This window comes from Diachasmimorpha longicaudata, chromosome 7, assembly GCF_034640455.1.
Source record: "Diachasmimorpha longicaudata isolate KC_UGA_2023 chromosome 7, iyDiaLong2, whole genome shotgun sequence".
In the NCBI taxonomy this organism is placed as follows: domain Eukaryota; kingdom Metazoa; phylum Arthropoda; class Insecta; order Hymenoptera; family Braconidae; genus Diachasmimorpha; species Diachasmimorpha longicaudata.
In genome coordinates, this window is record NC_087231.1 from 8,812,763 (window position 1) to 8,825,095 (window position 12,333).

Consider the following 12,333-nt stretch of genomic DNA (forward strand, 5'->3'; position numbering starts at 1 on the left):
CCTCTTTCGGTTATTGTCGAAAGAAAAGGGGATTGCTGGTGAGTTTAGAAGCCGTGTGAGCGTGTGAAACTGCAAATTTTATGATTTACAAACGTGATGCTTCATTTTAATGCACGTGGTTGAGAGGAGTATGTGGCGCGAGAGAAGGGACAAAAAATCAGACGAAAATTTTTATTCCTTCGTCGCACGGGTGTGTGATCCTTGAGGTTCAGACGACTTGGGTTGGGAGGAGACGCGGGGGTTAGTTATAATAAACTCTCTTATATGCGGGGGGAGTGCAGCAGTTGATTATAAAAAGATAACAAATAGCCACGTTCGTTATGCGAATTTAAATCTTACATTCATTTACGTGTCTGTCTTCTAAATCGCTGTCGTTAGATGAATGACTCAACAATTACAAATTCAAATTTAATGACACACGAAAGAATTTACCGTAAGAGGTGTAAGGTAAGGGAAAAATCAGTAAAATGCAAACTAATTGGAAAAGCTTTTGTACTTGACTTCAATGCAGTTATCTAGGGGATCTGGGACTCGAGGGATTTCTCAATAAATGTATTGTAAACAGTACGGTATACAGTCCACCTTTTTGTGGGTAAATACCCATATTTCGATTATATCTCACCATCATTAATTTTCCTTGATCGTATTGCACACCGTGCTTTAGCCTCGGGTCAGACAATTCTCGGAAAACTTTGCTACAGTGTTTGACCTGAACCTGAATTACAAATTGGGGATCCCTACTTAAATTTAAGCTCTACCATGATTTTATAAAATTTCCTTCGTGGTCAGAACTATTCCTAAACTCATAAACTAAAAATCCCCTGAACCAGCTGGGATCAAATACCTGCCGAGCGAAATTTAACGCGAATGAATCGGAATAACTAGAGGTTCTCCTCGATTTTTTTCCTAAAAATTAATAGACTATTTCGAGATATCTCGATGAAATGTGACAATTTTTTAGCGATACTTCGACATTCGTTTCATTGATCGGAAAAAATCCCCATTTTTTTTCTTCAAACGAACAAATCATTCCCTCAAACGGTTACTCAAATTTAAATATCACCGCATTGTCCACAGGATGAAAAAGAATGGACATTGAAGATTTCCACGGAAGTGTAATTATTAATATGTACGTCGTAAAAGGGAGGATGTTTGAGGAGCCGCGCCTAAAGCCCATCCACGTGACACCGCCATTAACCACATAGACGTTTCTTTGGCACCTTCGATTGACAATTCCCATGCCCATTTCTCTCGTTTACCTGGGCATATCCCATCGCTCATATAACCCGCTTATGCCAAAGCAATAATATTCAACGCGTATGGGTCGTTATCGTCATCTCGTTGAACGTAGCCAAATATTTGTACAACCAGCGATACTTCGCAGCTATTTTTTTTCACATATGTATCCACATGTTGCCTTTCACGTTGAGCAATTATAATAATAATTGTTAGTTGGTATTGAGAGAACGTTTGGGTAAAGGGTGGAGGAAAGAACCCCATCCGATTGTCCACTCTGTCGAACGCTCTTCACTATACTGGTCAATCCAACGGTTTTCCCACTAATTTGTCTCTGTCCATTATTGTGTAAATCGGTGACGAGGCGGATTGTCGTGCCAATGGAGAGAACAATGCGAATACACGATGCATGTTATACATTTAGTTTTTTTTTTTTCGCTCACACCCTGAGGAACAGCCACCCCATCGTTAGCGCACCGAATCAACCGGAAATTCCAGCTTTCGTCGCTTCCTCATTCATCCGAGATAAAACTGTATGGCGCAAGGATGGAATTAGTTTCATGGGGATTTTTTGGTTTAGATAATAGAAACACGGGGGGCATTGTCACCCTGAGTGTCGATTGTCATGAAAATATCGATCAAGGGGAGCTTATTTGGGTTTAAAGATTTTTTACGGCGATTTTAATTGTATGGAAATTAAGCGGTTGGTATGGGAGTGCTGACGATTGCACAGCCAATGAAAAATCTATTTGAATGGAGTGATTGTTACATTCATAATTTATTGAGCGATGACAGCAATAGAGTTATGAAATTTTAGCTGCAAATCTCACAGCTATAGAAATGTAAAGGGAAGAAGATCTCTAAAGACAGGGAACTCCTCAATTATTCTTAATTTGTGACATATTTTTCCCTTCGAGGACGAGGAGTCCATTTCTAGATACCCTAGGACAGAATATGTTCCGCCTAATGCGCCACATGAAAATTCAAAGGCACATTCACCCTCTTCAAAGGAGCATTCAAAGACATCTGGTCTTCCTTAATGCATCTTCAAGAGTCATTTATTTCCAACAAATTATTCCAGAATCCTGCGAGAAAAAAGGACGGAAAAAAAAAATTTGTTGAGAAAGTTTCGCTGCCAGGAAAACATTGCGAGTTATCTCGGAAATTAGACACCAGTGAGCAAGATCGTTTTGGAGATCATTAATTATACGTACCACAAGTCTGTGAGAAAACCAGGGAGAAAAAGAGATGAACAAAGTGTGAATGCGAAGGGAAAAAGATAAGCGTTATTTGGTTTTGAAAAAGAAGGATGAGAGAGCTCAAAGAGGGAAGCTAGATGTCGCCACTACAAATGCAATTGCTTTTCAATGATTAATGACTTTATGCTTCATTATGGCTCGGATGTTTATAATTACACGCCTCTTTACGGTAATCAAATTTCACAATCGTCGGTTTATTCGTAATCTTTGTGTTTCTCCAGTTCGTCGTCTATACGTTTAGAAAGTTTTCGATTTGGGGGAAGGGAAAGGGGTTTATTTAATTCCGCATTTCCTTATCGACCCACCCATATATTTATAGTGGCTGCCAGAATGGGACCGATCTTGATCGGGGGATACTCATTATTGTGAGGAAGATTAATGATCCGGCATTATTTGCCTCGCAATTCGATACGTCGAATTTGCGTACGGCGCGCTGTTATTAATGACATGTAGAATTGTTTTTTTTTCAACTCACCAATTTCTAAAATGTCATTTTGAATCCACCAGTCCCTGGGATGTTGTAATCGACGATGATTTGAGGGGATGAATGACGAGTATCTTTTCATTCTGAAATAAATTGATATGCAACAGTTATACGAGCAAAAATTTTTCCTATTGTGTTCTGGAAACTAGTTATGCGTCCTTCTGGAGTTTCATTAAAAATGCACATGAAGCGATCGCGCAACAGCTTTTATTTGACGAATAAAATAAAAAAGACCCTCAATAGTCATATTCAATGTTGTAAAACTGACATAAAAGTCTCAACTCCTTACGCAGATGTGACTTTTAGAGGTCTTGAAATAGAATTTATGGCAGAATGAATATTGTGAGTGAGACGTGAAAGTTGCGTGAATTATTGCGGTATTTTTTTTGATTCGGCAATTTTGTAATGTGCGAAAACAATTCTGACCTAATGCATTTCTAATACGATGTTAGAGCTGCATTATTCAGTCCATATTGACTCGTGTCTCAATGCAATTGTCAGCACTAGGCTGTGCAGAATTTACCAAATAAATTACGAACTTTATTTCTCACCCTTATCAAAATTTCAACAAATCGCTCGAGATTAGCGGTGAAATAACTTCATTAAGTACTTACTTGCCATCTGTCATGAATTTCCAAGAACCTCCAACTGTAGGCAGGCCGGTAACGGCGCGCTCTTTCTACAAGAGAATTCCTGCACAACATCTGTAAAAAAAGGAATAACATTGACAATATTAACAAAATGAATGAAAAATATTTTCAAAATTTTCCTAATGAAAAAATTCAACCCATGGCCAATCGAATGAATAATTTTTGTTATCAGTGAAAATCAAACTCGGACCTTTGACCTTCTAATCAGTACAAACAAATTTTTAAAATTTCACTTCAACAGCTTATCGAAAAATTGATCAACGTTCAGTCAACAAATTAGAAATCAGTGACAACGAGAATGAAATCATTCTCTTATCATCTGTGAGTTAGTTCCTACCATCAAACGATACAAGCTCTATCTTTCTAAGTAATTCACTAATCAACAAACACAATTGCCAACGGAATGCAGTTTTATCTCTAACCCCCGATGACATTGTAACAAACAAATGAAAGAAAAAAAATTATTATTCGAGTGTTATCAACAGAGTTGATTTGAACGTATCGTGTGTTGTGCAGTGTTCAGCGCACAGTAGTATCCGTGATCCACAGCAGACGCCTACTTCCCCAGCATTAAATCCCCCCTGTGCACAGCTGATTCACAAGAAAAAAAAACAAGATTTATAATTGTTTTGCTCCGTTCGTTATCATTATAATTGTGTTATACGTGTCACCCTAACCAGCCTCCTGACACAGTGGATAATCATGTCCTGTACAAGTGACTTATCACGATCTAAGGAATATCAGAGTTTTCGGAGCTCGGTTCCACTCCGAAAAATTGTTGTTGACAGCGATGGGGCTAAGGTATAAATAATTTAAATTTTCTTATCTTCATTATGTTTTGCGCATTGGAACTGCTACTCCAATTCTTCTGGCTACTGTTGTAATAATGAATTGATATGAATTATTTATAGGGATGGAAAGTCTACGACTCCGGCCCGAAGACTATCAAATGTCCTCTCATATGTTTACCACCTGTCAGTGGTACGGCTGATATATTTTTCAAACAAATACTCAGTCTAGCTGCCAAACGTTATCGTGTCATATCCGTAAGTTATTGAATTTCAATTTTCTTTCACTCCACGAATAATATCTAAAATTTCTCAACTGTGGGATAAATTTATTCCGTCGTCGTTTAGGGCTGTTTGCCGCACAAATCCCTCAGACCTTCAAATTCGCATCAAATAATTAAATTTTTTAATGAGTGCTAAATTTCGATTTTTTTATTCAAGCAAGACTTGTTTAAAGACCTGTTTCTTTTCCTCTCCTTGTGGCATTAATCGACATAATTATTCAATGATCGAGCATATCTTTGAATAATAAATAAGTTTTACTGATTATGCAATCGATTTTTACTTTTGCCTCTTCAATTTTTCGAATTTCAATGTGGCTCAGGCTGAACCACCAGTCTACTGGAGTGTCAAAGAATGGTGTGATGGATTCAGAAAACTATTGGATTATCTAGAGTTGGACAGGGTTCATCTTTTTGGAGCTTCATTAGGTAAGGAATTATTTTGGTCAGCCCGTCGATTTTCTCAAATTAGACGACCACTTTTATCCCACTGAACCATATCACTGTGTCTGAAATTCCATTCACACTGGAATAGAGCAACTACGACATTTATGCTATATTTTACAGGAGGTTTCCTGGCACAAAAATTCGCAGAGGTCAATTCTCATTGCCCCAGAGTTGAGTCTTTGGTGTTGTGTAACACATTCACTGACACGACTGTTTTCAGTTACAATGATTCAGCCGCTATGTAAGACGCATTGAATATCATCTACTGTATTAACTGAAATCAAGAGAAAACTAACAACTCGTTAATTTTCCATCTGGTTTTGTTTAGATTCTGGATACTACCATCTTTAGTACTTAAAAAAATGTTGATGGGAAATTTTTCGACTGAAAAAGTTGACGGAGAGATGGTTGACGCGATTGACTTCATGGTGGAACGAGTAAGTCAATTTAAAGTAGCTAATAACAAAAACAAGTTAGTTCACGCGTAATTGACAGCGGTTTAAATATAATTTTTTTTCGCTACTAAAAATTCAAATGACTCACAAAGGAGTTAAATATTTTTTATCAGAAAGAAAACTATTATAAAAATGAGCACATGAATTAACCTTGTGAATCTATTTGAAATTTTCTGTAAATTCTTTGAAGTTTTCAGAAATCTTCAAACTCATCAGAGGAGTGGAGCTATTTTAATAGAATCCCCCTAACAATTAAAACTATTGATGCCTATTTTTAGCTAGAAAGTCTGAGTCAACCGGAACTAGCATCACGACTGACTATGAACTGTGTGAGCAGTTATGTTCAACCTCATAAAATGGGCAACGTACCAGTAACGATAATTGACGTTTTCGATGAATATGCATTGTCCAATGTTGTGAGAGAGGAAATGTACAAGTGTTATCCGAACGCTAAACTGGCGCATTTGAAAAGTGGCGGCAATTTTCCATACTTGAGCCGTTCTGCTGAAGTTAATTTGCATCTACAGGTACTACTTCAACTCAAACTAGATAATTTCCCTGCAAATTCATGACTTGACTTACTATTCCATTTGCGTCATTCACACCGGGAGAGAATAATTACGAGTAATATTACAGTCCGAAAAATAATCGTGGGGCAAAATTTAAATTATTGTAATTTTATTTCGCCAAGTATAAGCCCATTTCTTTGGGAGCAAAAAAAATCTCTAATCATAGAATAAAATGGAAAAATATAAACAGGAACTGACATTTTAATTTTCCGAATTCAGTTCAGATTGAATTTCTTGTTTCTTGTTTTGTACGTTAAATTTTTCTCCCTCAGATTCATCTCAGACAATTCGAAGAGTCCGAATATGCAGCGTCCAACAGGACTGAGCCAATACCGGATACTGTGGTCACATAAGCCCTTCGCAAAAATCAGACTTCAATGGAACTGTCCCAGCTAACATACCAAGCAAGCTTCCTCCCCACGTGGCATGCTGACCCCTTCTCGCCATGGAATGACAATACCAACCTGCATACCACCAATTGCTCCAACAATTGATGACGTATCCCAGGTCAGCTTCAAAACAGAAGCCTGTAAACAATCCCAGCTGTCCATGACGAACGCAAGCAAAATTATACATACTCTATCCATTATTTTTATACATTCGTTATGTTACATTCCTTTATGTAGCAATTTACTTTCCTAAGACAAATGCCTAGTCGTTTATTCACAATGAGATGAATTTTTTTTATTACGAATGAATTATTTTTTCAATCGCAGAAAATTAATTCATCACTGAATATGTACATAAGTAATCAGATGCAATATGCATGTGTAAGAATTCGGCATGAATTTGAGAAATATACGCATATAATTTTTCTATTGAAATTCCATCAACGCAATATTCATGATTTTTCCCTTAATTCAGTAGATAAGTGATTAACTCAGGATATCGTGTGCTCGCACTAGACACTCATATTTTAATCCATAATGCGCACACTTCAAAATGTAGAGATAATCCTGCAAAACTCACGGATGGAAGTTAATCCACCCAATTAAATCACATACTTCCATTCTCTCTTCTCGCAAATAAATAAACAACCGCATATTACTGTCTTATTAATATAATAAATGACATGGGATCCCCCATAGCGGTTAATGAACTCAGCACAACAGGCTGAGAGACCGTACAAGAACCAGGTATCGATTCCCTCGGGTTTGTCACTCGCATTTCTCTCCATGATCTCGAGTTACCGCGGAGGGGAATACTTGCAGACTTGCGAAAGCCGTTTTCTTTGTGCCAGGCGCATCGCGATCTTTCGCGAGTCCACGTCGAATTAGAAACCTGCACCGTTTCCCCTCCGAAAAAAAGAACAATAATTCAGACGATCTTCCTCATTCGTTCTACTGCCGGGATAGTATACTAATAAAATGGCTATATCCCCACTTCGTAACTAATAAAAAGGTGACATTTGTAGTGGTGAGTCCTCACTTGTGACTAGCACAGTACACAACGTTACCACCAACGTGCACGAATGGAGAACCGGTTGTCAGAGAAATTTGTGACGCTTCTTCGTACGCAATAACGAGTGTAAGTTGTTAATTATAATTACCAATCATTAGTTACGATTGCCACTGATGGAGATAAGAAAGCGAAATTGAACCAGCAATCAATTATCCCCCTCCCCCCTCTCATCACCGCCTCCGTCCAGTGGTGAAGACATTCAATTCGTGTTGAATGTCATCACGACGAAAGGAAGTCATCTGAATACTTTCAACGATCAATTCGAATGACTTTGTTCCATCAATAAACTCAACTACAGTAGTTATAGATGTTGATGTTTAAACGTTTGACATTCTCTTGTGCACCCGATAAATCAACTAATATTCATTAACAAAGTCTCTGTTTACGCAGGTGAATGGCTCACTCTGTATGACTCCGAAGGAAGTTTATTTCCTGTGGGCAAAGCCAACCATTCGATGGCGAAGTACAAAGAGGGTCATTGTCTGTTTCATTGAGCAATTAACACCCAATTGTTTGAGCAAGATGAGGCAGGAGGAAAGCACTCCCCTCATCGAGGGGAGGATTTCCATGAGGACCAAATTGGCTTACTCTCTGGGGCACATTTTTAATGACTTGGCAGCTGCTATGTGGTTCTCCTATACTCTGATTTATCTCCAAAGAATTGCTCTTCTGGAACCAATAACTGCTGGTGCCCTGCTACTCCTTGGTTAGTAATGCCTGATATCTCAGGATAATTGAAAATTGTGGTGTTCATTTCCATGTTTATTTAATTCCGTCAGTCAAGCTCATGAGTCTGGCTACTATTTTTCACCACTTCATGATTGACTAATGGAATTATTAACAATTACCATTGATAGTGTTATCATAGTGACTGACAGTGATTATAGAGAACCTAGAAAACGAGGTTTCTACTTATGTTTTTTTCTCTTTCCAAGGGCAATTGGTGGATGCTCTAATGACACCTGTATTTGGAGTCCTCGTGGACAGATACAGTAAGAAAAAAACATGGCACATAATTGGATCGGTTCTCGTTGCACTGTCATTCCCTGTAATCTTCGGAAACTTCTTTGAATCACTCAGCGGATTATCAATGGCCACTTATGTGGCTAGCATTACGATATTCCAGACTGGATGGGCAGCTGTTCAGATATCACATTTGTCAATGATACCAATGCTTACGCACTCGCCGTTGATCAGAGCTGATTTAACAGCAATACGGTAAATTAAAATTAATTACAACCCCGTAGCTGTCATGTATGGAATACTATAAATCTTTTCTACAGATATTCAGCACAAGTTAGTGCCGCTGTATTTGTCTTCCTCGTGACGTGGATAGTATTACCAACGAATGATGAATCCATGGCGAAATTGAGCGAGCAGGACGGTTACAAATTCCGAGTACATTTTCCACTTTTTAGTTCATGAGAGAGATAATTTCACTGAGTGAATATTTTGGGCAATCCCTGGAGATGAAGTTATTAAAACTATTTCTCAACTACTGGAATTATTCTACATAGAAAGGGAAAACCGTGGTGCTTCACTTATATTTTTCTATTTTCTTCCACTCACTCCAGACTTTCAAATTCAAATACTTGATAAAAAATTGAAAAATCAGTTTGTCTGCAAGTAGACTGAATTTTAAAAATATTTATTCACCTCGTACGAATCAGACTCAATGACTTTCCATCAATAATGAATAATTCCATTATTCACAAGGAACCATCCATCTCGAATTATTCATTGTTCTCGGAACAATCCTATCTCTAAGATATCTCCCGAAATATTCACAAACCTTACAAGCAGATGTGTCTCCGTACCTCAGCCTGATGTTTTATTGATGTTTACCCATTCTTATAGGATATAGTCGTCGTAATAACAGCATTTGGTATAGCATCAACCGTCCTATTCCATGCATTTTTAAAGGCCAAACTTCTAGAAGTCGTTCCAGTGGCCTCCCAGAAATCAGACAGCGAGGCGCCAGGGCGAAATGAGGCTGAAAGTAATCGCAGAAGATCATGGATCGGTATTACCCTATTGTTGCGCGTCGCTTTGCTCTATGTAGCAAGTAGATTATTCATCACACTGGCGACAGTCTATCTGCCGCTCTACATTGAGGAAACAGATGTCGGTGGAAAACAAGCATTAGCGACTGTACCTCTGGTGTCCTATCTGGCGTCATTCGCAGCTGCACTGACGTTGAAATACATCAACAGATCCTGTGGTACCAAGGTGAATAATTTTCCCGTTTCTTCTACATTGTCAAAGAATTTTTATCTAAAATTGTAAGGAATTTTTTGCCATTAAAAATTTATAATTTTAATCTTAAACCTGAGGCCATTATTCTTTTCGTAAATTAAATTCAAGGGCTTTATCGGGAAAAGTCGACCAAATAATTTTAAGAGTGTAGTTTTCACTTAACATTATCTTTCTTGTCACTAGTTTTCTTCTACTCCTCTTGGATAGTAAATTTATTCTTCTGTTATCACTGAAAATAGTTGATTTTCCCGTTCCCATTCCACTTATCCTGTATTTCGCGAGCATTAATAACGAAAATAAAACACTTTTTGCGAGAATAAATATTCCCCTTGCAGATATGCTATCTTCTAGGAGCTCTAATTGGAATTCTGGGTGCTGCCGTCACCGAATACGCAGGAAGATATGAATTCATTGTATACGCAGTTGCTATTTTAATTGGCGCAGCCAGTTCAATTACCATGGTAACAGCACTGAGCGTCACCGCCGAGATCATTGGTCCCAGAACTGAAAATAGCGCACTGGTGTACTCCATTGTGACTTTTTTGGACAAAGTTGTCACTGGCCTAGTGGTTGTGTTCATCGAACGCTGGTAATTTCATTCTCAGCCACAAAACAACCAACAATCAACGAGCATGTACAATTGCTAAACTTAAATTTCTAACCTTAAATTGTTTCCAGGCGGTGCGACGACAAAGAATTTTGCCCGAATTACAATCGTGATACATTAGCAGCAGTATGTGCTGGATCAATGCTACTGGGTCTTGCTACATTAATATCTGTGGCGCGATGTTTATCCTCGTGAAATTTTTCGTAACCACGACTTTTTGTCCACGACATTGATAATAAAAATGCATAAAATTTGAATATTTACATTTTCTGATGCACGGGGTGAAAGAGCCTTGACCTATCGGTGGAGTAAGCTTGGTGAAATCAGCGGAGAGATGTCGCCACCAATACCATATTTCTAAAAAAATCCGTTGGCTTTGGTATGTCATCCATCAACAAGCGGGAACTAAAGCGCCATCCAGCGCCATTTTCCTGTGTGGCGGACGATGACCTGCCAGATTTGCGCGTTAAACATCTCTCGATACTCCCAAATAATCGTATAAACACCCGGTATTTATTGAGAAACAAATCAAAAATATCCAACAGTAAATTCGTGAAAATGCTCCCACTCTTATTATCCGTTCAAGTATTCGTTAAAGTGTAGAGAGTTGTTAATATTTGTGTATCAGTCCTTACCGAGCCACGAGGCGTCCGTGTGGTTTGTCCGTGGGAAAACTCGTTCCGGAAGGTGAGCCGGTGCGCAGTTGTACAATGCGCAGGTTCTTGTTTTGCCTCACTTCATAGATGAGGGGAAAAAAGGAGGGGAAAAACGGAACACGGGGCATGGCGTGGTAGCGGCAGTCTAGTAAACAACTTGTGTGCGATTCGTGCGGGGAATCTCTTGTGTCCGTTTGTTATTGCTGTTTCGGCGTGTGTGAAGAGAAAACAAAAATAATAAATCCTCACTGAGTAAACCACAAAATAACCGTTGCTAAATATTTATGAAATTGTGGAATTATGTGAGATATTTTATAACCAAACATTGTCTTTTTACTTTTCCACATTTTCGTTTTCTACTGCTTTTTCGGTGAAATAGTGGGTGAATTTTTTTTTTGTTTTTTTTTTCGTTTTTTTTTCTTCCGCTGGTGTGTTGAGTGCTATGATATTTGAGTCATCGGGGCCGATTGAAATCGAGGCTAGTGAAAATTTTTTATTCGGAGCAACGTGCGTCCATGGCACAGTGAGTAAATTCTCATAACAATTATTTATTCATTCTATTGTCTAGATCATACAGTAGTCCGCATTCTTCGATGTTTTTCTCTCTCTCCAAACCGCTCTGAATGCATCTCCCTTATCCCCACTACCATCATCATCCACTCTTTCTCTCTCACGACTCGTTTTCTGCCTTCTCTTTCCCTTCACTATGTGTGTCCCTGTATCTACCCGACGTATACGACGTATTTTCGGAGCTCGCCGTGGCCCCGTGGTATGTCGCGGTCTCTGTTTTGAACGGGCTATCGACGGTGTCAGACCAATACATTCACACACGCACACATTCTCTCTCAATTCCCTTGACATCGCCCCCCCCCCCCTCCCGCCGCCGTTCTTCCATCGGTCTCACTCTGTCTGATGCTTTTTTTTTTCATTTTTTTTCGTCAATAAAAATTTCCTGAAGAAAATCAAGTTTCTGAATTCTGGCGATACATCCAGAGAATCAAGCACAAAAAGAGGCGGAGATAATGAAATCTTTCCTCTCCCCCGTTTGACCATTTACATTCAGCTATGTTTTCTTTTCTTTTTTTTTCAATTTCTTTATCGTAAACAAATGAGCCCACCCGGTATGTTTGTTGCATACATACAGTACTTTACGTTTGTATGTTTCTGTGTGAAATACAGACCGC

At 38.6% G+C, this 12,333-nt stretch overlaps 4 protein-coding genes and 1 long non-coding RNA gene across 6 annotated transcripts in view; 3 read left to right on the forward strand and 2 right to left on the reverse strand.

The window, feature by feature from the left end:
- LOC135164399 (protein dead ringer-like) overlaps positions 1 to 3,689 on the reverse strand; it is an 80,320-nt gene extending 76,631 nt beyond the window's left edge. The window contains exons 1-2 of the mRNA XM_064124692.1: positions 3,594 to 3,689; positions 2,971 to 3,062 (exon numbers count right to left, since the gene is read on the reverse strand). The gene's annotated coding sequence lies outside the window, so the exon portion shown is untranslated. The remainder of the gene's footprint in view (positions 1 to 2,970; positions 3,063 to 3,593) is intronic.
- Positions 3,690 to 4,079: 390 nt separating this feature from the next.
- Positions 4,080 to 6,998, forward strand: LOC135164403 (maspardin-like). Its single transcript, XM_064124700.1, has 7 exons — positions 4,080 to 4,430; positions 4,541 to 4,675; positions 5,022 to 5,127; positions 5,266 to 5,386; positions 5,474 to 5,582; positions 5,879 to 6,127; positions 6,442 to 6,998. The coding sequence occupies exons 1-7, from the start codon at positions 4,332 to 4,334 to the stop codon at positions 6,520 to 6,522; spliced, it is 900 nt and encodes a 299-aa protein (XP_063980770.1). The 5' UTR covers positions 4,080 to 4,331; the 3' UTR covers positions 6,523 to 6,998.
- Positions 6,268 to 11,232, reverse strand: LOC135164408 (uncharacterized). Its single transcript, XR_010299287.1, has 4 exons — positions 11,129 to 11,232; positions 10,758 to 10,943; positions 9,786 to 9,904; positions 6,268 to 9,623 (listed from the first exon to the last, which is right to left on the reverse strand). It is a non-coding gene; the product is annotated as an uncharacterized LOC135164408 (long non-coding RNA).
- Positions 7,584 to 10,750, forward strand: LOC135164400 (major facilitator superfamily domain-containing protein 12-like). Of its 2 annotated transcripts, none has more exons than XM_064124694.1 (7): positions 7,584 to 7,696; positions 8,021 to 8,336; positions 8,566 to 8,848; positions 8,914 to 9,028; positions 9,488 to 9,859; positions 10,222 to 10,475; positions 10,565 to 10,750. In XM_064124694.1, exons 2-7 carry the CDS (start codon positions 8,039 to 8,041, stop codon positions 10,686 to 10,688), a joined length of 1,446 nt encoding a protein of 481 aa, XP_063980764.1. In that variant the 5' UTR covers positions 7,584 to 7,696; positions 8,021 to 8,038; the 3' UTR covers positions 10,689 to 10,750. The 2 variants fall into 2 exon arrangements, with proteins under 2 accessions (XP_063980764.1, XP_063980765.1); XM_064124695.1 differs by having other exon boundaries at positions 7,592 to 7,696; positions 8,006 to 8,336.
- An 81-nt stretch (positions 11,233 to 11,313) lies between the features above and the next one.
- The window catches only part of LOC135164398 (insulin-like receptor), a 42,995-nt gene continuing 41,975 nt past the window's right edge, over positions 11,314 to 12,333 (forward strand). Inside the window, exon 1 of the mRNA XM_064124679.1 lies at positions 11,314 to 11,672. The gene's annotated coding sequence lies outside the window, so the exon portion shown is untranslated. The remainder of the gene's footprint in view (positions 11,673 to 12,333) is intronic.

Bases quoted from the DNA above. Each gene is read 5' to 3' on its own strand.
- LOC135164403 (XM_064124700.1), top strand. From the start codon at position 4,332: ATGTCCTGTACAAGTGACTTATCACGATCTAAGGAATATCAGAGTTTT. The intron at 4,676-5,021 runs GTAAGTTATTGA...AATGTGGCTCAG, and splicing joins AACGTTATCGTGTCATATCC to GCTGAACCACCAGTCTACTG. The intron at 5,583-5,878 runs GTAAGTCAATTT...GCCTATTTTTAG, and splicing joins TTGACTTCATGGTGGAACGA to CTAGAAAGTCTGAGTCAACC.
- LOC135164400 (XM_064124694.1), top strand. From the start codon at position 8,039: ATGACTCCGAAGGAAGTTTATTTCCTGTGGGCAAAGCCAACCATTCGA. The intron at 8,337-8,565 runs GTTAGTAATGCC...TCTCTTTCCAAG, and splicing joins TGGTGCCCTGCTACTCCTTG to GGCAATTGGTGGATGCTCTA. The intron at 10,476-10,564 runs GTAATTTCATTC...AATTGTTTCCAG, and splicing joins GTTGTGTTCATCGAACGCTG to GCGGTGCGACGACAAAGAAT.